Genomic DNA, 25,906 nt, shown 5'->3' on the forward strand with positions numbered 1-25,906 from the left:
TAACAAACAATAAATACTTTAATTAATCTCAAGATCTTCTGCAAGTCATAACATATGATCAATTATTTTGTCCATAACTAGTTTTCGATGAACAATTTTATTAGGAAATATTTAACAGTCCTTTCAGGTTTTTTGGGTTTTTTTGCTAATGACTGTGTTTATATATGTAAGGAAAAAACACAATATGTAGTAAATTACTATTTAGCAGCTATTTAGTTCATATGTAGCTACTTCCTTTTAGAACAACTCCCACATTCTGGTTTTGCTCCCTGACATTTAAGAAATAGTTTTTTTTTAACAGCTAGCTGTCTCTACTCTTGCAACTGACATATTTTCCAAATGTCACTGTTACAATCCATAAGATTCTCTTAAGAATATTATACTTTCTACATCACTCTCAGCTGTGCAAGTGCCATAAACCGTGTTTCTCACATCCCAAAGCTGGTCACAGGATCTACTCCTTAGCCTCAGAGATGCAGACTTACATTGCTGTATATTTCTACTTTAGACTGTGAACACTGGGGAAAAAAAATGAAAAACGGTGGAAGAGACATGGTAAAGGTAGTGTACAAGCACTTTTCTACATTTCTCTTTTACATCCTTCTCTATTCAGACTTGTTCTCACTCAGACGTCTCAATCAAACATTTTCCTCAAAAAAATCCTCTTTGGTAGTTTCTAATTCTTAGACATTTTACTTCATCCTATTCCTATTCTCAAGGCTACATTTTTGCTTCTCCAGGCTAGGTCTCAGAGACATTTTGGCCCTGAATTAAAATGACATTGATTGACCTATGTCCATAATCCTTAGGGCATTAGTGATAAGAAAATAAAAACAAATGTTTCATGTCCTTTCCAGAAATCTGACCTATCTTTCTATATAGTCTCTCCCTGTTTATAACAAGCCCAAATCATATGCCTGTATGAGAAACACAGCAGCTACTCGGGAGGCCCTAAATTCAGTTTGTGCTGTAGAAGCATTTACCTGAGGATGACTGCAGGCAGCATGAACTTGAGAAAGGAATCCAAAAGGGAGAAAAGATCCACGTTTCAGAGACCTAATGGGCTTGACATAAAAAATGCTAGTGACTACATGGTTCCACAAAGGATGCTTTGATGAAGTCTGTGTCTATTGAACTGTGGTGTAACCCTCTCTTTCTGCATATCACATTGAAGCAGAAGATTTTCCCTTCCTTAAGCACATCTACTGGCCTTGAGAAGTGTCTGCTTAATGGGGCTCTAAATAGAAAATAACTTAAGTTAAGCATGTCTAACCTCACTGCTACTGGCCAATATCTGGGAAAGTTGTTCTTGTTAGCCAGCCTTTGAAACCCCAACAATTGGAATTTACATCCAGTTTAATTTATCTAAATATAGGTCTCTAGAATATAAGGTTTAATAAATATGAGCTAACTTCTGCTATAGACACTGGAAACAGAGTTCATACAATCAAAATAAACCAGTGACGACATACAGAAACAGACCCCTGAAATGATCTGCTACAATGACAGCGTGTCTCAAGCAACAGAGTCCCACCCCTCCAATTAGGTATCTGCTACAGCTTTTTGCCTTGCAAAGTCTTTTCCACACAGCCTTGCAAAAACCTTTTCCTTACATTAAATTCTGGAAACTAGTGCCTATTATCAGACTACTTGTAGAAATGAGACATCACAATCCCGAACCAGAATGGAATTATACCTCACCACTTCCCTTCAAAATACCAAAAGAAAAAGTCCACTTACCATCTTCCAGATAGATTATTTTACAGAATACAGGTCATAATTGAGTAGTTTGAATAGTTTCACTCTTTTTAGGGAACTTCTGATGATTTCTATAAGTGTGTATATATATATATATATATATATATAAATATATATATATATATGCTCACACAAGTTTTGCAGATTTGAAGATCTAGATCTTTCTTAGGCTTGTATCTCCCTTACATTGTTTCTTGGGGGGAAAAAAAAAAAGAAGATAGTGCTAAATTTCTGTAGCAAACAAAAATTAATTGATTCTCTTTTATTTAAAAGTTAGCAAATGGTTTGAGCATGAATTACTGAGAAGCAGATTAGTCAAGGCATTGGAGCTATAATCATTAATAGTGGAAGACACAACTATGAAACTAATCTAATTTAAGTCTCTGCACAGGTTGCAAAGGGAACTCTCAGGAGATCACATACACTTTGATTTTCTAAAAGAATATAATAAAGCCTGGAGATGCATGACAGGCCGAAGAGCTACCTTTGACTATAAATCACCTTTGAGTAAATCAAAGCGTGACATTTATCATGGTTACAGTCTGTTTAAGAAATAGAAAGATAACAGTTTGAAATCATTCACAACTTTAAAAAAGGGCAGGTTCTTTCATAAGTAGTGTTTTACAATTCCTTTTTGATTCAGTGGAGTAATTTCTTATTCATATAATGGCTATAAAAGTTTTGTGTTGTTGCAGTTTTACATTTAATTTTGTGTTGAAAATCTAAAAGGAGAAACGGGTAAAAAAGATACCAAGACAGTTTGATAACAAAACACGCCATGGGATTTACAGACATTCCCAATTATTTTTTCACCAGTGGCCATTTTCTACATCACAGATGATGGAGAATAGGAAAGATTTCTTCTCCCAGCAAACTAGAGCTTTGAGACAACATGAATTTTGTTTTACCTGTATTTTTCAAATACAACTTATAAGACCTGTTTTATCAGGTCTTATAAGTTGTATTTGAAGGATGCCCTCTATTTTTTATTGCAAGAAGTCATTAGTGACACTGACAATAAGACTGTGAAGTACATTTAAAGATATTTAACCCTTATCTAAAAAGAAAAAATAATATTGAATCAGAACCAGAGTGAATGCAAAAGAACCTAACTTTGGGAAGGTGTTTTCTAACTAACTTGAGATATCTGTACTTAAGTTACTGAAGCTTGTCCTTTTACAGTCAGCTGAGAGAAATAAGGATTGTAGTGCACAATTCTCATCTTAACAGACATACTTAATGCATGCCTAGTGGGCTGTGCCCTCATGTGCTTACTCATTTTCAGTGATACATGTTAATTTCTATACAGTGACTATAAAAGAAGCCTAAATTTTTTAGCTCATGAAGAAAAATCCTGTCTCTGTGTCTATCATTACTAAAGTAGGATTGCATACTAAGGAAAAAATTAAATTCACAGTAGGCTATAGCTGTCCTCCAATATTCATGTTTAGATTTTGGTTGGTAATAGGTAGCATTTTTACTGTAAACTTGAAGTAGTTAATCTGATCATTTAAAGGAATTGTTACTAGAATAAAATAATAGTTTCACACTACAGATATATTCAAATAGTTTCAAACTTCAAATATATTCTCTCACTAAAAGATATAAAACCAGTTAATTTCTACAAAAAGAAAAAAAAAGGGCAACTCATTTTTAGGCTTTTGGTCAGTAGAATAGAAGAAAACTGGAAGAGTAAAAGAATCATCCATAGTGGATAATAAAAGCTATCACAGTCAGTATGGGAAATGGAACATCAAGAGAGAGATGCTGCTCTTCCCCTCCTCCTGGCAAAAAAAAAAAAATTAAAACATGATAAAACATGGACAGATTTAAAAAGAACACTTCAAAATTATGAAGGATTTCTTATAGAAAGATCTCCTAGGCACAATAAAATCAGTCATAAGTGTAACTGGAGATCAAAGTGACTATTCAGAAGGTCTGTTCTTTAAAAATGCATTGACTTTTGAGAGCTTATTTGAAGTAAAAACTCTCACATCTTTGAGGATTAGACATCACTACTCAGAGACAGGGATTGATTTAAAATACAATTAATTAAAAGGAATGTATTTTTGCAGCAAAACACCTGCTCATTTTTGTTTTGCATAAAGGAAAACATTATAAATTCTCATCCACTGAATTAATGTAAGTATTTGACAAAACAGTAAATGTGGTAAGAATACAGGGATCAAGAGTTATAAAAAATTTTTCTCTTCATATCCTTAATACATTATTATGAAACACATTTCAAAGAACACATTAACAAATAATGAATATTTATTTATTTATTGAATTATAATCAAGAACTAATCAGAAATTGTAAAAACATAATAGTGAAATTGGTTCAATTAAATGTTACATGTGTTTCTGCTAATTTCAGAAGTAGTGGTATTATTAGAAGGTAATGCCTTTAAAAATACAATTAGAACTTTTTAGCTCCGTTGAAAGTTATTATGTGGTCTCTCTGGAAAATACAAACTCATATGAAGTCAGTGAAATGATGCCTACTCAGAATAAAGTCAATCAGAACTAATTTCAAACCTAACAAATTAGCCTTATTATTTTCCAATTAACCATACTTTGCATAAACTAGCAGTGTGTTTTGACTTGACTTTTCATATATTAGATGCACATGCAAAAATAAATAGTCCATAACCTAATATAGAATAGATAAGGAACTTTATTGTCTAGTATGGAAAAAAAAAGATGGTACACATAGTTTTTTACGAGTTGTTCCCTTGATGAAATTCTCAAAGTTCTTCTCTGTTAACAGGATGAATCACAAACCTTTAGAAGACGTTTTAGGGAAAAAAAAACCTAAGTTCAGGTCAGACATTGATGAAGTGGTTATTCTGATTTTAGACTATCTGCCAGCTGAATGGCTTTAACCATAGCTATAGAGACTTAGCCTGATTATTATCTCCTACTCTATCCAAATGACTAAACAGTCTTTGCCCCAGAGAGAGGCACTTACAGTAGGTAAAGGTAGGAAAGAATGTACTTGGGATAGCATGCTGCTTTTTGAAGGATTAGCCTTAACTGGTTTGCCACTGGCTCATTTCAGGGGATTGGATTAGTAAATAACACAAATTCTATGGTATCACATAAACCATTTGCATTTACAGTCACATTTTATTCTGAGTTTGTGGAATGGATATGGTTATCCATTTCTTGCTTAGCTAGAAGTGGCACTTAATGATTGTTCTTGACACATTTTAAAGAATTCAATGTCGACTTTTTTTAACCTTACAAAGAAGTCAAGGAAAAGTCTGTTTGTATTCCCCATCTCAAAATTTTGTTTCTAGCTGGTGGTTTGTGTTTGAGATATGTCTGAAAGATCCTTGTAGAGGAGGAGTAGGAAATGAGAGAACTCACAAAACAATCCACCCCATTTCGAAAGAGGGAATACAGCCTTGCCTTTTGTAGGGCAAAAACTTCCACACAGAAGGTGTTTTTACTCTCCACCTTTCTTAACAGTACCGTTCAGAATTAAATCTTGTAGTCCACAGTAGGAAACTTGACATTCACTGTCAGGTCAATTTGAGCAAGGGCTGTATCTGTATTTGGATTTCTTTACCTCTATAATTGCTTCTGTGCTTTTTGGCATAAAATTTAGGAGAAATAAGGAAATGGTGTATTAATTATTCAATCAGTGTGAAACTTGTTGATTGAAAGCCTTGAAATTTCTATATATCCAGAAGACCAATCACAAGAATTTGGGGTTTTCCCCACTCTCTCTATCCAAGGAAATAGCCTGAAAGATGTCGATGCTGGTGAAAAGTTTGAAGAAAATGCATAAATCCATGGAGAGGAGTTAATTGGAGCCTTAGTGTTCTTCAGGCTGATAAATTACTCTTTTATTAATCTATTACCACATAAAGTGTCTATCTCCACAAAGATACTAACTTCATTCTGATGTATAGCATACCATTCAGATGATACACAACCTTCATGATACCTTGACCACACAATTCCATATTCTGTATTTCCCTGATATTTGCAAAAAGGAGCTCTTGAAGAGCTATAATCTTTATAGTATTTAGTATATAGTATTTTATATATAAATATAATATAAATATTATATTTTTTTTGTTATTTTCTTTTCCTCTCTTCACAGGAGAATCCAGAGCAGAGAAGGACATGCTGGAGTATATTCTCTGTCCTTAAGTTTGGGAGGCATAAAGCAGTAGGCAGGAACAGGATTTTGGAAGTTTTTAAAAACTAGCAATAAGTAATAAACCAGAATTTGTTCAACAGGTAGGTGTTGTACAATAGCACTTTTCCAAGAGTGGCACTGGCTACTTTGATTCTACTGCTTTGGAAATAAAAATTTAGGACATTCTTTATCCTGATAAGTAGCTATGACACCTATTATCTTATTAGTTTTCATCAGGAAATATTATAGAATGGATGAGAAAGCAATAAACATTAGTACTTTGCCAGAAGTTTGTTTCTTTACTGGTAACTGTGAGTGTAAATATTTATACATTTGTACATTATAAATATTTATACATTTGTTCAATGAAATAATACACATAGTAAAAGGCTCCAGATTTCTGGTAACTTCAGAATTAGTGGTATTATTATAAGGTAATTCCCAGCAAAATATAACTCCATGTTATTAACGCAGATTGTTTGTAATAATTGCACTGCTCTGATGTGCTGTGACCAGTGAGTGTGCTCACTAAACACTTCATGATAACTTAAAACCTTTGAAGAGCAATTGTGCTTCTTTGTTTGTGTGTGATAGCTGCTGTCATAAAAAGCTTCATGTCAATGTAACATATTAATACAAGGCAAAAAACCCCACTGTAGCAAAATATGAATTTTTATATTATCTGACTTATTTCTGTCTCGTGTAAATTCCCTCAGTAAATTTTACATAACCCTTCCCCTTATTTGTTTTTGAATTAACAATCCATCCTGACAGTACAGTTTCAATCCATTACTCAGGTTAAATTAATCACTCTAAAAGTACAAATGTTGACTCATGAGACAATGTGCTGAGAGAGAGATGATACTCTTCAAATAGAAAACAATCAAAAATTGAGATATTCTCTTACTTTTTTCAAATGCACAATATCATTATGCAGGTCACACCTTTTTGCAAAACACTGCATAAGAAAGTTGTATTGCAACTTTTTGCAGTTTTTGCAAGGCATTTTAAGTGGAATCCTTTTGGTTTTTTCTCACTGCTTGTATTGGTTCTGGCTGAGCTGGAGTTCATTTCCCATAGCAGCCCCCACAGTGCTCTGCAGTTTGGTGGCACTTGGCACCTGTCAACCCACCACAGTGCTTCATGTTGTTGTACATCTGGCAACTTTACCTGCTCAAACTTCACTGGCTGGTGAAAGTCTATGCTTAAGAACACAAAAGTGGTTTTGGAATTTTTGGGGTTTTTTTTTTTGGTGGAAATCTTCGGAATTTGTTCATCATTTGTTTATGCTTCAATAATTCAAATCATCACGTATTTTTGTGCCAACACTTGATCATGCACACAGAAAAATCTTTGAACTTCATATGTGTTCACAATACGTATCTTTTTGCTTAGTATTTACTAATTCTGGAAATGCAAATTTTTCACGGGAACATACTAATTGCAATAAATCTTTCTCTTCAACAGACTTTCAGCTGCACAAAAGACAAGGCTATGAAAGAAAAGAGCTCAGATTATGATAGTCTTTATGTGAAAAGGAAGGTGAGATACCCCAGCCTCTCAACTAACAATAGCCTATGAGAATGTTATTGTTAAAAATTATTATTGCAATATTTAGACCAAACGTGGCATTCACAGCAAGAATTTCTATTTTTTTTATTCATTTTCAATAGAATTGAGATGTTCTGAACTGAGTGAACTATGAACAGTGAAGTCATGTAGCCCTTCCAAAGACACCTGAATAACACCTCACATTAACATTTAGGAATTAGGAAGAATACTCTTGTGTGTAAATAAAACCTGAAATCCTATTCAGACATAAGGGACGTCTTACTTTACTGAGGCAACAGAATGTAGATGAGAGTTAAAAAGAATTTAACAGATGGCAAACATCATAATGGAGATTTTATTGCCAGCTTTAAGTAGTTTTGGTCCTAGAATATGCCACCAGAATCAGATTTAACAATGAGAAAAGCAGCTATACTGAAGTGGGTGAAGGAGCAGAAAGAGGAGAAAGGACATTTGAGACATGAGAATGCAGTATAACGTCAGGCAAGAGACACAGATTGGTTTATTTATATAGAGATCACAACATAAAGCCTTTTCCAAGGTATTTTACCTCTCCAGCATGATTTGAACAAGAAAATAATAATCCACAGATTAAGAAGCCTGAGAAATAAAACATTTAAGAGAGTTCTTTCTTCAAAGAGGATGAATATCAGGTGAGATTAAAAAAAAAAAAGTGGGAGACAAGGTTTGCCCATATATATCTTAAGCACAAAGATATTCTCAATATTTCTGCATATTTGAGCCCTGAGTTCAGGGATATCACTAGGAGAGCCCTGGCTGCAGTGTAGAAACATGAGTGTTGCATGTTAAAATGAGCAGAGAACGACAAACAAGTGGTAGGGCACTTTTCAGTGAATCGGTGGTCGTGCTAGAAGCATTATGAGAATTTTGATAGATGGTATTGAGAACCTCAGTGGAGTGATATTGGGATTAGCCCCTCCTCACAGAGCTATTTGAAAACAGATTCAAATCAATATGTAGGTGATGAGTATTTGTTGTTATTACCGCTGTGTTCCGCAGGGGGTTTCAAAGAGGTAATTCATTGTGACGCGTGAAATAGTCCTGTGGGAGCTCCCAGGTTAGAGGAGAATAAAACTAGCAAATGAAGTGTCAAGACTTTATACTACTGTTTATTTTATACATTTAAAGTACACTATCCTTTCTAGTACCATTTCATCAAATAGCTGCATGATCTACCGTATTTTAAAAGTACTTTTGAAAGAGCAAACCAGTCAGTGCAATTGTAGCACTTTGAAGCATTAAATATAATATAATGATTGGACTGTTATACAGGAAAAACTAGATTTTTTCAAAATATAATACATTTTAAACATTTTAGTAATGCAAGGCTATAGTTTCTGTATTACAAATACCAGATCTGTTCACTGGCCTTCTAAAGCCCAAAGGCTGTCGCCACACATTTGTCAGTCTTCAGCACCAAATGAAATAAATTCTTACATCTCTAGCACTGAATGTGGAAACAAGGAATTTTTCACTTCACAAGCTACGTGTACACATAAAATTGGTACAAGTTTGTTTGGCAAAAGTATATCCCCTCCCTTCCTCTCTGCTCCTTCTGGTTCTGAGTTCCGAACACACATCCAAAAGGCAATGACATGGCATCAAAAAAAGAAGTGGATGAGTCTTTAGTTTTATACACAGCAATGTAATAAAAAGGGCTGTTTCTGTATCATACTTTAATAGCTTTTTAAGATAATTGATTTGTTGCACACAGGATTATCTCCTTGGTGAAAATGTCTGCAGAAGATACCAAAAAGAGAGCCTGGGCTATGGCTAGGACCTTTAGATTCAACTATGGGAAAAAAATACATAGCAATCCCCTTTTCTTTCCTGGCTGGTGATAAGCGAAAGCAAACTTGTCCAGAAGTAAAAGAATGCAGAAAGTTTTTTGATAAGGAAAAATAGTACTAACTTTGTGATTCTGTAGAGAAGCTAGCGCTGAGGATCAAATTTATTGTGGTCAGCTTATAGGCTTGCCTGAAATTCAGGCATATTTTTCAAGTAGCTGTAAGCAGTATCATCATAGTGAATCTATCCCTTCAGTTTAAAAACAAGGAGTTTAAAATCTTACTTAGCTGTTGATTGATGCCAGTCATCCAAAGCTAAGAAAATTACACAAAATTATAGATGTTGCGTAAGTATATGTAAACTGTAGATATTAAAAATATAAGCCTAAATTTTTATTATGTTTCTATTTTTTTTTCAACTCTAGTTTCTCAAATAAAATCTTAAATCTTGAGAAGAAAATTTGCTCTTCTTACTAAAATATATTGGTTTTCACTTTAAATCTAACTTTAAATTCCCAAAGTCCTACTCATATATCACAGTGATGCGATAGAAGAATTTTTCAAACACCTCTTTCATTTATCTTAAACATACACTTTAACATATACTTAAAGACACAAATGATTTCTGAAAAAACAATAAATCTTGATCTATATTGTAATAAAATTCTACAAAATGGAATGTTTTAACTGTTCTGTTGGATCACCCATATCTGATGCCCCAGAACAAGGTAGGACTTTCTGGTATACATTAAAGACAATTTTAAGTTGAATTCCAAAAAGGAAATGCATGCCAGCATAAATCCACAAAAGCTCAGGGAAGGTACCAGTAGCTCAAGATTTATGCACAAGTCAAAATATCGAACAGTATGGGCTCATATCTTTGTTCTATAATATCTTAGAAAATGTTCAAGTGAAACAGAATTACATGAAAATTTCACTATGCCTAGCACACAGCTTATAATTCAAGCAATTTCGAAGATGTAGTATAAAGAGGATATGAAGGCTAATTATAATTTTGACATTTTGAAAAGATTGCACTAAATATATCAATATTAAGAAAATTCTAATGCAGTAGAAGAGAGTGAAATGAAATATACTGTTCTTGAAATTCTTTTGTCATTTAATACTTTCTTAATAGCTCTAGTCACATTCTAAGACTATTTTACAGTACTTCAATACCACAGTGTGTCATTATCAAATAGATATAAGATATATGCAGTATTACAAAGAACATCTGGTTTTAAATATTTGAACTCCTAACTCCTTTTTCCAAAGTTAAACCTCCAAGGGCACGCTAAGGAAGTAAGTGTCCAAACTTTTTTTGGATATTGCTCAAAATCCCATCTAGACTTCTAGTAGGACTTGAAAATGTATAGATTAAGTGTCAGTGCAAGAGGATTTTAGGGTGATTCCAAACTGAATTAAGGCATGCCCTAGAATGTTCTTTCACATTTTTCCAGCAGTTCAAAAAGAAATGGGAAACTACATGTTCTCTACAGCCACATTTTTAATTGCCTCTTTACTGTCAAGTCAAAAAGGACCTGGGGTTCACATCTAAACCTGAAAACATGCAACACCCTCAAATTCAGTGAATATAGATAAGACAAAATGCAGAAAAAAAATTCAACATGGAGAAATAGAGTTTAGATTTAAAAATTTATCTATTGCCACCATATCTGCCGATATTTCTAAACTGGGAAGAGAAATAAGACATGCTGAAAAATGTCCTGATTCAGAGAAGCAGTAACTTACTTTGGTTATGGTTGGAGTTCTATGTCTATCAAGTGGATAGCCACAGGTTTTTAATGAAAATTATTACAAATATGTTTCAGAGAATAAACAAAACAAAAATACAATGCAACCAAGTAAAACCCCAACCTACAAAAAAACAAGACTGTAAGAAAAGTGGAAAGATGCATAAGAAACAGCAGTGACATTATTGTTGACTGCTTTAGTGCTTTGGTTCAAATAGTTTTCCATGAAATGCAGCTACCTCCACTAAACCTCATGGTATGCCACAGTTCCATGAAAAATTAGTACAGTTTCTCTTTTTAACTACCAAATCTCTTTTGTTAATGTAATGACTCAGAGGGACATGCGACTTTATACCTACTACTTGACTAAAATACTGTGTTAAGTCTGTATTGTGCATTTTGACATGTGTAATGATAAAATTGATACTCCTTGAGACCATGCTCACAGAAATCCTATAATTGCAGGCCCGTTCCTGTAAATCTCAGGAGCACTACACAGGCAACTTTTCACATCTTTTCTGAGATAATTCAGTGACATGTACTAGTGGAAAACATACCAGTTCACTCTTCAAATGCATGAAGGGAACAGAATCATGGACTTACGGTCTGTAATTTTCAGGACTCTTTTGAACTCTCCACTTCCAGATCCTCCACAACCATCTTCATCATCACAATCACCACTGATTTGTTCATCTACACCTCCACCACTTCCTGTTTGTTGGAGATCCCATTTGTCATGCTTTGGAAATGACTTGCTCTGCAACAGCTGAAGACAAGATATATTACGTGAGTTAGCAGTACATATGGAGAGCTTCAGAGAGTACTCAAAATTTCATACATGGCCCTAGTAATTACCTGATTTGAAAAGGAAATTTCAGGATCAACAGAATGAGAATCCTGATTTTTTTTTTTAAACCTGACTTACAGATAGATTTAAAAGAGTGGCATTTGGAGATGTATAGTTTAGTTTTAATTAAAAACCCACAAAATGTCTTTATCACTATATAAGAAAATCACCAATTTCTTGCCCAGAGGCCAAGTAGAATGGTTAAGTACACAGAATCATAGCAAAGTTTGGGTTGCAAAAGACCTTTAAAGGCCAGTGCAAATTCCCCTGCAATGAGCAGGGACATCTTCAACTAGATCAGGTTTCTCAGAGCCCCAGCCCAACCTGATTTTGAATATTTCCAGGGCTGGGTCATCTACCCCTTTCCTGGGAAACCTGTTCCAGCATCTCACCACCCTCATTACAAGAAACTTCTTCCTTATATGTGGTCAAAATCAAACCTCCTTCAGTTTAAAACCATTGCCCTTATTTCTACCACAACAAACCCCACTAAAATGTTAGTTGCCCCTTTCTTATAGGCCCACTTAGAGCAGACAGCATCTGTGCCACTTAACAGTTGGACCTGGATCTTTTAAAGACCCATGTGATGTCTATAGAGACTTAAAATACATTTATTGTTTTATGTAAATTTTTCACATTTGAGATACCTGAAATAGTGCGAGAGCTATATTGGTGAATCCAAAACACACTAGTCTGCTCTGGGTGTGTCATACAGATATGTGGTAGAAGCTGAAGAAAAAATAATGTGTTGGGATGATATCAAATGCTTGACCAAGGAACAGCAGACAAACTAATACATTCAGAGGCTGGGCTAGCATGGAGAGAACTATTTCCAAAGGACATCCAGGCATTACTTGGGTAGAACTAATAAAAGGGAGGTAAAATAAAAAAAAGGGATGATAGCTGGTACTGGCCTAAGCAGTGTAGATGATTTGGTTCCAGTAAATAAGATTTTTTTCCTGCCTGCTTTTTATTTCTCACTATAGAGATGGCCAACGATATCTGCATGGTTTATAAAATAACAGTAGAATTCTGTTTAAAACATTTCTCCACTCTGTTGAGCAGTGCTGAGCAGTCATCTGAATAATGTTAATGTCTCTCATTTATCAACTGTACAAGTGCTGCCACACAGTTTTTAAATACTAGGTGGTACAACTGTCATATACACACAAACAATGTGCCCTCTTCCCTACTCAGATTCAGTTCAGTTTATCTGTCAGATAAATATAAACATCATAACCTATAAAAACCCAGGTCCTTACAAATGTTAATAATTCTTATAACCTCATCTCATCCAAAATGCCAGTTTGTACAGGTTTGTGCATTACTCATGCTTTAATCTAGGAAGACTTTACAGTGGCTGAAACCTCACTGTCTCAGATACTTTAATTTAAAAATCAGATAGTACTTTATCCTTAAAGAAGATATTAATTAATTAGAAACAGACTCTGCTGTTTTATACCTTCAAAAATGTGTTTGCTTTGTTGTTTAACAAGATGCTGGGTTCATATTTTCATCTGTACACTGAGTTTATTTTCAGATTATGGAGTCACTTCCCAGAAGAGGAGCTCTTAAGTGCTGTACAGTGCCCAACAAAAAATATTTTAATCACTACTGCAACGAGATCATTCAGATAAATCTCAGTGCTTCCATAAAATCCACTTGCTCCTCTGTGTAAGAAAAGGAGAATGCCACTCACCAATGAATTAGCAGAGCCAATTTATGCAGCACTTTTAATTCAAAAGTTTTATTAGACATTTATATGCTACCTGAAAGACAAACTACCTAGCAAAGACGAAAAAAAGCTCCTTGGTACTGCTGCTCTGCTCCCTGCTCATTGTGTAATCCATGCCATACTTCTACAAAATAGTATTTATTGAAACAAAACACAGACTGTTTAATGAACTACACTCAGTTTAAAAGCACACTTCTTTTTCACCCCAATTCATATTGTGACACATTCCCTGGGCCAGTTGTATGATGAGGTACTCTGTCCCTGAGATCTGTGGCATAAACATGGGCAGGAACTTCCAGCAAGACAAGACAGTTTTTCAAACAAAATGTGTTGCCAAATTTTCTACAATATGCCATATACATATATGCCATATATACAACATATATCTGGCGTGTGTATATACATATATATACACATACACACACCTATCTGTGTGTATTTAGATATATATATATATATATATATATACATACATACACACACACATTTTTTCAGCCAGAGTACATGCATCCTCCTGTATATCTGTCTCAGTCTTAGAAATATACTGGCTTAATAATGTTTTATATTTTGTTGCTTCTTTAAATTTCAGCACAACTTAGTTATTTCTCTTTCCTCCCTTTTTCTTCCTTTTTTTTTTATTATTATGCATTATTGACTTATGAATAGAAACCTAAAAATACAGGTGATCCCACTTAGTTGCTTTAAAGGTAGGCTCAGTATTGAAAAAGTCCTCCTACTTTTGTCAAACTTTTCACTGTGCTTGAAAAAGCAGAGATTAAAAAATGAGCTCATTCATTATTTGGACTTTGTTATTCTCAATTCAGTCTCCTTACTTGTACAAGAAGAAATATTGTCTCCATATAAGTTCACAAGTCTCAGTGCTGGTTCCCTACTAAGCAAGACTTGGATCTAGTGTAAATTCTTTATTAAACAAAAATCCATGTAGTGCTTCAAAGCTAAATTGATTCACATTATAAATGAAGATAAAAGTTGTTTAAAAGAATTGTTCTATTCTGCTGCACTTTTTATAAACCTATTCTTTAAGATGAAAATAAGTACATGTTATAACTGGAAAATTTTGTTGTATATACTTACTGGGTCTTTCAGCTGAATGAGGAGGGTTACTAGCTGTATACCATCTGTACAAAAAGTACAATGACTGTTTTCCTGCTGTGTCATAGTGTAAAATAGTTAATTTTCTTTTTATTTTGTCTAAAAGTTATTCCATTCTATCAAATTTTTGTCTCAAAAACCCTGCAACCCGAAACCAGATGAGTTTAATCACACATTATTGTCTTTCAATTTCAATGAAAGAGGAAACAAATACTCTTAGCAACTGTGTTTATTTGAATGAGCTATGGCAAGAGTTAGTTCACCACTGTTCTGAGACTGCAGTAGATACACCAATATTCCAGATTTGCTGGTTCTAAATGTTGATGGAAGTTTATTGAACTAAGACTTTGGTATCAAAAGCATGTCCTCTGCTAGCAGCATTTTATTTTCCCAGAAAATTTGTGCACCACTACTGTGGTACATGTGCATGGGGGAATGATTTGGGTGTAAATCAGCTGAAAGGTCCTTGGGAGTCCTCAGCTTCACAGCTTCCCTACATAGCTTTGGGGAGTCTAGCCTCCCCCTTGGATCTTTTAGTGCTCAGTTGCCAAAATACCTCTCAGGACTCGGACTGATGGCTTAGTGGAATGGTTACTTTGACCCAAAAGCAATTCTGAACAAGGTTATAATACCAAAAAGTATCATTAATAAATTTTATGACTTTTCACATTTTAGAATGAAAATATTTGCATTACAGAAGTTACATTGTCGTATTAAAGTACTTGCAGGGTTCTGTAAATATATGTCTCTGCTCTGTAACATTTCAGAAAGAAAATGAACTTCTTGCAGCAGCTACAGAGGCACCTTATGAGGGTTCTTGAAGCTTCTCAGCAAATCTCAGAGTCTAAGTATAATTAGGAAAATTATCACTAAGGATGTATGATTATGGTACAATCCTAAAGGGCCTTGTAATCTTTCAAGATTATTTGAGACTTTTATTGATGATCTGGAAAGCAAAATGAAAAACAAAGAGGTAATGATAAATCTTTTATTGCCACGGGAACTGGAGAACTACTAAATAACAAAAAGAAGTGACAAAGGAAGAAAATCTCATCTGGCAAGTGAGGCAATTGAGTGAATTTTAAAACACATACTATAATAAAATACAGACAAAAGTAAATTTGCAAGTCTAAATATTGTACTACGTGCATAATAAAAGACAAAATATTCTGTTTCATAAATTAATTGTGGGTGTCCTGTGTAGCCAGCAGAATATGAATTACCCAGAGCAGTGTTCTAGCCAAAGATTTTAATGGAACATCTTTGGGGACAGAAATAGGAATGCTAAGTCAGATTAGGGGTGTTATATTACTCCTAAATCCCATTCTCATTGTCTTTGTTCGGAAAGGATGGCCCAGAAGTTAATTCCATTACAGTGATTAAAATGGAACCAAAAATCCTTTTGTTTTAGCCATGGAACTCATCCTTTAGTACACTCAAAAACCCTGGATTTCAATATTGAACCAGCCCTATAAGCCTTGTAAGTGCCTACATGGCAAATACAGATTTAACAGATTTGGCAGGCCAAAGCATATGAAAATGGCAAATAAGTAAATTTTTTTATTTAAACATTCAAAGTGACTTAAAAGTTTCTATGCTACCAGAATCATACATTTAAAAACATTCAGGTTGGTCTATATAAAAATAATTTTTCAACAATAAATATCAATTATCAACAGTTGGGCGTAAGGGGTTTTTTTAGTTTGGTTTGGTTTGATTTAGTTTGGTTTGGTTTGGTTTGGTTTATTTGGGCTTTTGGGATTTTGTTTTTTTGTTTTGTTTTGGTTTTTTTTTCCTGGTTCAAATAGATTTTGGTCTTAAAGCAGGAATTAATTCAGAAGTTCAAGGACATGGTATGTATGAGATTAAAGTAAAAAACTGAAATGGTCCCTTCTACCTCTCAAAAATGTATTAATTCATATAACAAATGGCAAGTGTACTCTGTTTTGCATTTTTCTGCTTGCAGGAAGTTACAAGTGATTTAATCTCTGTTGTTTATCTCAGCAGGAACACCAGACAGCCATTCACTCATTCCTCCTCAGTGGGATGAAGGAGAGAATCAGAAAAATAGTAAAACTCATGGATTGGGATAAAAACAGTATAGTAGGACATAAAAGGAATGGCAAATAATAAGAGTAAGGATGATGAAAGAATGTACAAAACAAGCAATGCACAATGCAATTTCTCACCACCCCCTAAATGATGACCTGAGCTGTGGACCACCAGCCTCTGGCCAGCTCTCCCCAGTTTATATTCTTAGTGTGATTTTGTATGGTAAGGGATAGCTTTTGGGTCATTTAGGCTCAGCTGTCACATCTGTGTCCCCTCCCATCTTCTTGCACACCTCCAGCCCTGCTCACTGGCCGGGCAGCAAGAGAAGAAAAAAGTCCTTGACAGAGTAAGCACTGCTCAACAAAAATTAAAATGTTACTGTATTATTAATATTATTCTTGCCCTAAATCCAAAACACAGCATAATACCAGCTGCTAGGAAGAAAATTAACTCTATCCCTTCTGAAATAAGGACTATGTCTAATGAATGATGAACACTGAAAGGCAATGAAATTTATGTTTACATGATTGAAAATTATGTAATACAAAAATCTAGTATCCTATTCACTTATTCTACATCATAGACCTTAATGGGAAATATGGATATTCTATAACTTTTATTGCATCGTATTTCAATGAAAATATCTTGATGCTCTATTGCAGTTCAGTGTGAACTAAGCTCAGTCATAGTATTTCCTCTCTTTCATTTATGTGCACATCATAAGTACTTTTGGAGGGAATCTTAAAGGAGCTCAGCAGTGTATCCAATTTAGCTAATCAAGTCAGATCCAGAAGAATTATTTCTAGAAGTATTACTTCCTTGAACTCTTTCAAATGAGAGGAATAAACTGCTAATTTTTTTACCTCTGCTTAGCATTACATATCCGAATACTAAGAAAATTTCCTTTGGTGATCTCTAAAAAAAATTATTTGTACACCTGTAGGCCAGAATGTCCTGCAGGGTTTCATTTCCATAACAAAACTGTGCATTCCAAATTAGAAATCCAGCTTATATTGGAGACTGGTATTTAGATCACTAGTATGACAATTCATAGTCCCTTATGAATAATGAGTGCTCTGTGGAGATTTTTTTTTTAATAAATAGCTGTATTTTTGTGTGAAGTACATCACCTCCTTTCTTTTTTTTTTTTTTTGGTATATCTTCAAAAAGAGTATGAGATTTCTAATCAGCTATAGCCTTTATACCCTTGAGATGATACTAAGTACAAGCAATGTATACATTGCTATGTCAAACTCGCTGTTTCCTGCCTAGATACAGGGCTACAACTCTGTGTTTCAAGCCTGAAAACTCATTCTTCTCCATAAAATCACCAGTAGCCTGAATTTCTGATGGAAGTAACACAATACTTCTCTCGAGTCTAAGCTAACTCAGCTGAACAAAGAAAGAAATAGACATTCATTCTGCTTACTGAACTGCAAAAATTAGAAATGTGGCTGAGCACCAGCGCTGCACAACACAGCTTTAACCTACTCTTTGTGCTTTCTTGATATACCTTTACTACCTCAGGATCAAATCAGTTGCTGCCTGAATAGTGAAAATAAGAATCATCCCAGCTTATTATTACACAAACTACTTCAAAATCCTTCTCAGGAGTTAGGTAGCATTCAAAACCACTTAGTAAGAGAACTAAATTTTCAAAGAAAGCTAATTGCTAAATCAGGTAGCAGTGACTAGCAATTTTCATTGAAGGTACAATTCCTCACAGTGGTTCTATGGGTTCAAGCACAAGCACACACTGTACATTTTGTTCCATCCCTAGCATGCTTCCTGACCATCACAAAGTTGAATTGACCTAACTAGCACTCTCCAAAAAAATGCTTGACCCCAATTTGAGCCTTAGCATAGTCTACAGACTGTTCTGAGTAGGCAGCCTGGATGTGGTTATTCTGCTGTAGGACACATGAAGTCCCTGAACATTTTTTTTTAATACAACAGATGCAGGTTTTTTGGGATGTCTACAGTGCCAAAAAAAGAGAACCAGGCAATAAGGTACAGTGATAGACACTGAATTCTCAGTCTTTCTAACTTACATCTGTTCACCAATCAGTCCTCCCTAAGTAATCACTTATTAAGAGGCTGTTTGTAAGCACTGGGGATGTGGAGCAGTGTGCTCTCACCCCTTTTCCTCCTTTTACTTAGTAATATAATACAGCTCCTCAATGGAATTTTCCATTCACAAATACCCTTCTTCTAATTTGTTGTGTATAGAAATCTTGCTTTGTATCTGGGATGGCATTTTACAACTTAAACCCACCAATTCAGGTTATCACTTGAGTTCTGTCATGAGCAATTACTTTTCTTTCCAGTTGTTACTGGTTCAGAGTGAATACAAGAGCAACAGCTTGGCCCTTATCCCTTGGTGCAATCCCTGCCACTACAGTCATGCACACTATCAACTTGATTTGTTTAAAAATATTTATATGTTTCCATCCATAAAAATGCATGTCTTGCTAACATTTCACTGCAGGCTTAAATCATCCTCAGAAAATTAAGTAAATGAGTTAGACATTTCTGAGATAACAAATAAGAGCAAAACTAAACCCCAGAACAATAGCATGTACTCTTATTTCTGTCTAGTAGTTGAAAAAAGAGAAAAAAAGTCACATTTTATATGATTAATGTTTAGAGACTAATATTCTTTGCCTGTTTCACCCATCCACGCATATGCTTTTTTTTTTTTTGTCACTGTTCTGTTCATCTGTTTCCTCTTAGTTATTTCAAGGTCATTGGTTATAACCCTCTACACTAGATATTACAAATAATTTTTCAGATAAGTCTAAAATAATTTTATCCTTTATCTTATCCTTATCTGAATTTTTGGACCTTTCTTCCTTGGCAAGGATTGACATAGACATATATGACATATATTAGACAGTTTTCTTTGATCCTAATAGTAGACTATAAGTATATCTTTCCAGAACAGAATATGTGAGTCACTAGACAGCTTAATATTGAGTGCTTTAATGAATGATTAATAAGGTATAGCAAAAAAAAAAGAAAGATGATTGATTTAAATATTGGCATACTGTGATCAGATAAAACTCATTTGAACAAACAGAGCCAGGATTTTGGGTGGGGTGGGGCTTCAGAATCATACACATCAGTGTAGATGTCAAAAAATTGACATGTTTTTATGTAAGTGAAGTATCTAAAGTCCTCAGTCGTTAGAAGTTGGATTCAGTTTTGTGAAGATCATTGTCTAGTGCTTTTTGATATGACCTAGAGTATCTGGGGCAGAGAGGCAGGAGTGATAGAGAATTTGGAGACCTTCTCAAGCAACTGCTGGAGGCCAAGGAACACTGAGCAGCTGGAATGGTTCCAGGCACCTGAGCACAGGCAATTGAACCATAATCCTAGTTAAAGCTGGGAAATATTCAGCTAAGCATAGGCTGGAGTCCAAACAGAGTTATAGAAAAGAAATAACAAAACACATTTACCAAGAGGATTCTTAATTCTTTTAGCCAGGCAGTGCAATTTTTGTTTGTTTGGTAACAACACAGCTCATAGCACAACAAGGCACACTGGATAAAAGCACAGTGGGATCCCAACTATTTATTTAGATGCTATAGATGTAAAATTCACTGCTTCTCTGTATGTTCCCTCTCTATATAAACAGCAAGTAAAAAAAATCAAATTATTTGTGAGGAAAAATGCTGATTACAATTTAAGAATTAAATTTTCTCAAAGAAAGTTTTGAACCAAACATTTTCAGTGCTACCAACTAGAACCTGGAAAATCATATGGAGAATTAATCAGAATTACAGCCAGTTTCAGTAATCTCATGACTATCATTACACAGGACAGTTTTTCAAGTAAAATAAGAAACCAATGCATACCAGTGAAGCTGTGGAAGGGAAGAGAATTCACCAACCTGCAAGATCCATATATACAGACACTATGGACATGAGTACACAATCATTAACTCATTATCATGCACTGATTTCTACTGATAGTAACATCAAGTCTGGCTGTTACTTAGAAATAAAAATCATGGCATTAGAAAATTGTAAATGTTCAATTTTATTTTTTAAGAATAAAGTTTATCCCATGGTTCAACATGTTTTTATTAAATTACAACTGAAAAATAAGCTATAAATGGGTTCTACAGCAAATTATCTATACTGCATCAATTTTCCATCTGTGTATTTCCAGTCTGTGGCAATTTGGAGCTTATGCCTACAAAAGTAAGACATAAGATTCATTTTACTCCTTTGACACAGTTTTTTACTCAAGAGTTAATAATCTGTAAACCCTAGTTTCTTCTCATTATCAGTGGAAACAGAAGTCTGATGTTACAGCTGAAATAAATTAAACATCATGATAGATAATGAAAACCACAGACAGGCTATTTCAGGTTTTGATTTCTTCTTATACTTCACAGTTCTGCAAGTGAAAGGGCATAATATTAAGCCATTTAGAAGAAGGACCTTCTGGAACACTTTTCACTTTATAAGAATATGCTACTTGACATTTCTTCTGGAGGGCCATTCAGAAGACATTATAGGAAAAGCTGCATTGAAATAATCTGTGATGCCATCATGAGCAAAATTGTGACTATACTGTTAGAGGTACATTTCTTTTGCTGCCCTATTGTGAGTGAATAAATTGGTGATTTATCCAGTGAACTGATTTCAGAGAATGGAATTCAGTAGACAGTCAGTGGAGGTGACCCACCAGCAGTGCTGACTGACATGCTGCTTTCCCTTATCCACAAGCAGCATGATAAAGCTACTTCTGTCTTCTACTTGGTGACATTTCTAGCCCTCACATCAGTGGACTTGAGTGAGTGAGGAAAAGCAACATCTGCTGTGTAAAATTCATGAAGATTAAGCTGACAGCAAAGCCAATATTGTGTAACTTCATAAAACCAGTATGCTCCTAGCAACATTTAAAAGCAAATTAAATACAAAAATAAAACAGAAGGAAGCCTTTACTTTTGCATTAGGCATTGCTCTGTAGATAATGCAAGTGAAAAATGGTCCCATATACTCAAAAAATTGAAACATTAAAAATACATTTCCCTCTTCAGCAGCTGCATATGTCCTTTTTCCTTAAATCAGAGCATTCTAAATTGATCTAGAATATGATATGACAGTAGAAACCTATAAAATTTAATGCAGAACTCAGTATGAAACAAAATCCTTCAGTATTCATTTATCTCATAACAGACTATAGCAATGTTGTCTGTAGAACAGTTTTTGTGGGGAGGGATTCTCTGTGCAAAAATATTGTCATGTCCCATCTCCCCTTCCCCCTCTCCCCAAAATACAAAAGATATTATGCAGAACCTTAATATAGCTAATATAACTTATAGCCAGGAATCTCCTTACATTAGTGAGACCAAGTATCAATCACAAAAGCTCACTTCCAGTCCTTATCTGTGACTTTGTTTGGCCCCATCCTGTAATAAGAGATTGCCACAAAACATACCACAGAAAAAACACAGATCCAGAATCTTCTGCATTATTTACCAAGTTCTTCTTAAGGTGCAATATATACTCTTAATTTTCAGAATATATCCTTCAGAGAGAATGCCAGTATAAGCTTTAGTACATAATTTATGCCACACAATTCTTACAGTGAAAGTTCTCCAGTCACTGAGATTGTGTGCCAGCACTCTCCAGAAGACAAGTGAATTCTTAATGAGGTTAAAACAAGGCCTTCCTGCCACACAATTTGCCCTTTGTCCCTATTCTCAAGTTGTCATTTGTTTTCATGATTTCTGTCTAACTATACTTCTCTGGTTATATTCGTGTAGTAAGGCTGCTTTGCATAAATTGAGATTTATCATATATGAAAGACTGTATTTTTAAATATTCTTATGAAAGACTGTATTTTTAAATATTCTTTGCCTCCAAACTGTTCTTAAAATAGTTCCCATTGCCTAGTCTTGTCAAAATGCATCATGCCTGTTTTTCAAAATCTTCAAGAGAATTAAGGCATCCTTGAAATACGAAAGTGGTCGAGGAGCAGACATGTACATTACTTGAGAACAGGTTTCTTGGTGCATAAAGAAGTGGACCATTTACAATCAGAGTCTTCTCAGAAAGATTTGCTAGAACAATTCTTTAGATCCCATTGGGTCTTTGTATGTGTGATAAGATTACAACTTTTCTCAGAAAAGCTAGCTTCAAGTTCAAGTAGCGGCCTATGCCATTTCTCTGCAGCATTACTTATTCAGATGCAATCAAGTACCATGGAGAATATTATAAAATAGAAGAAGCCTTTTTTGAAATTCCTGAGAAAGCCTGGCTCATACATTTTGCAGCTGTAATATGTGCGCAAAAGTCTAATTATAGTAATCCTAATCTATGCAGACTATGTTATTAAACGTGACATATATTTTAATTGTTGACAGATGGCTTTGAACCATCTATAAATATTTATAAAGTCACACATATTCCTATAGCTAGCACACACAAAAGTTCCAGGTATATTAGACCGTCTTTTCTAAATCTTTTTATATGCACATGCAAACTCAGGATTTCCATTTTAATAACTATTTTATTGTTTAGGTTATCTGAAGACATAAAAGGACCATTTTCTTTTAAAAGTGAAATGAATATTGCATAGATTACAGGCAGTTTTGATTACTGTGGAAATCAGAGTACTTTTTCATCAGTGCATTGTATGGTGTTAGCACATGTGCTCACAGTTATTAAATATAACCATTGTGCTGCTTATTCATAATCACCCATCTTCTCTCATCACTACAGGGAAGATATCAATAGAAACCTTAAAATCTCCACAAACAGAGCATAAAACCAGGCTCAATCCAGCAAGACTATTCATTAACACGCAAATCTAATGCATGTTCCTCTTGTTTTGAGCTCAGAAATCCTCATCTAGCTGTTTATTAAGAAAACACCCAAAGCAAGTAGAAAATGGGTAACATTTACAAGAACTACTATCTAGGAAATACATTATCTGAGCTCTTCAGAGATGTCCAAGGGTAGGCTTAAACTAATGAATGAGGTGAAGGCTGAGGGATCCCACAAGTCAGAAAAACTGCTTACACATCTTTCCAGCTGTGAGGGTGGGACTCACTTCATGTAGCTTTAGAAATCTACGGTTAGGCATCTGTCTCTGCAGAAAGACAGGCAAGTCCAGTGGGTAATTCATCTCAGCCTAAAGTTATCTGTAAGATGTTTATTGAAGTCAAAAGTCAGATTCTTTGCTGATACGCGGTTTTGCAAAAAATCCCAACCCACCAACCAACCGTCCTGCCAAACAATGGCAACCAAACCAACAACAAAAAAAACTTGTGCAGGTTTGCTTTTTATTTTCCCCCCACTGTATGACATTTCTATACATTTCTATTCAACTTAAACACCTCCAGGCTATTTAAGTGGCACTAGTCACCTTTTAGAGTCACTAGAGCTTTTAGAGTCAATGGAAAGAAACAAGCACCTTCGAAAGCCTGACCTCCTACTAAAACAAATCATGCAAGGATGTATGGACATATGCATTACTGATTTTGGAAGAGCATTATATGCTGCTATATATTCCAAAGAAGGTTAATTTTTTTTTCTGCCTGGATTCTTTCACTAAAAGCCCATTGTGGCACAAACTGCTGTCCTGCAGAAAATGGAGGGAGGAGGAAGCCATTTAAAACAACAAAGTGAAAATTAGAAACCTTAGAAAATAACTTCAAAAACTGTAGCCACAAAGTGATAGGATACTAAGTCCTTTCAAGAGGGTGTGATAATTTCTTCCTTGAAAGCCTGGTGAAGGGATAAATCAGCAAGGAAGGAAAGAAAATAAACGTCAGCCATTTGATATCAGTCTTCCAACTGTTGCAATAGAAAAATAGAAAAACTAGAAAAACTAGAAAAACAGAAAAATTATTTTTAAAATGTTGAGAGTAAATTATAAAGCTATTTGCTAAATAGAAATTTTTATGGCAAGTTTTTGTGCTTATTTTAGCACAGTAACAGTAAGCTTTCAATTACTTTCTTCATATCAAAAATATTTCACACAAAGTGTGTCAACAATCAAACATCAGAAATAGATGAATTCTAAAGAAATGCAAAAATATATTGAATTCCTTTGAGATGAGCCATATTTATTGTATTTCTCTAACACAGAGCATCTAATAGGGGAAATACTGCAAACTCCTATTCAATGCAGTTATACATTTTTCATTTTATTAGAAGTATGGATTTCTACCACTAAAAAATTTCATACAAAATTTAAAAAAAAATCATTGTTCGAGCCAAGCATAAATATCATATACTCTTTGTAAGGCACTTTGGGTGTTCTTCAGTTTCTTATAATCCAACTACATATGTGCATTTCCTAACTTCTCTGGAGATAATATACCACAGATGGAGTCTGAATTTTGTTTCAAATGCTAGTAAAACTTATATATTGTACTTAACCTGACACAGATTTCATTATTACAATGTGTTCATTTCTGCATAGTTTTTGTAATGTAAATTCATGTAGAAAGAGTAATCACTAAGAGATGAAGTATTAATGCCAAAAAAATATAGAATGCATTTGATATAAGACACAATATATAAAAATGTTTAGTCTGAAGTTTATTTTCTAGAGTTCAGTGCTCCCATTTCTCTTTATATCTTTCAAAAATTGAATGTGTAATAATTCACAATCCTAGAAGTTGTTCAGGTCAAGACTTTTACATACAATCAACTGGATATGCATAGTATAAATGTTAGTAAAATACGGTTGTGTTTCTAATAACAGAGCTTCAATCCACCACATATAATGAAATTTGATTTTTTTTCTTTTACTGTAGTGTTATTTGGCAGGCAGAGCCAGGCTATACTGCTCTATAAATTGCAAAGAAAGCAGAGCAGTTCTAATGTGAGCTGTTGCACTACAGTGCAGTACTGGGGGCTGCCAGCTGTTGTGCTCCACCCTGGGAAAAAAAAATACCCCCCTAATCACAGAAACATTGAATAGTTTGGGCTGGGAGGGACCTTACAGATCAGTAAGCTCCAATCCTCCTGCCATGGGCAGTGACACCTTTCACCAGAGCTAGCTGCTCAGAACCCTATCTGACATGGACTTGAACGCTTCCAGGGATGGGACATCCACCCCAAGAGGTAAATGTCCCCAAGAGGCAAAGAT

General features: G+C 34.6%; 1 protein-coding gene across 1 annotated transcript in view; it reads right to left on the bottom strand.

Annotated features, from left to right (window-relative positions):
• GPC5 (glypican 5) overlaps positions 1 to 25,906 on the bottom strand; it is a gene marked incomplete at both ends in the record, with an annotated part of 580,434 nt that overhangs the window by 265,560 nt on the left and 288,968 nt on the right. Inside the window, one exon of the mRNA XM_084226708.1 lies at positions 11,646 to 11,808. Within this exon, the coding sequence (XP_084082834.1) occupies positions 11,646 to 11,808 (163 nt within the window). The remainder of the gene's footprint in view (positions 1 to 11,645; positions 11,809 to 25,906) is intronic.

This window comes from Fringilla coelebs, assembly GCF_963513975.1.
Source record: "Fringilla coelebs genome assembly, chromosome: 2".
NCBI classification, from domain to species: domain Eukaryota; kingdom Metazoa; phylum Chordata; class Aves; order Passeriformes; family Fringillidae; genus Fringilla; species Fringilla coelebs.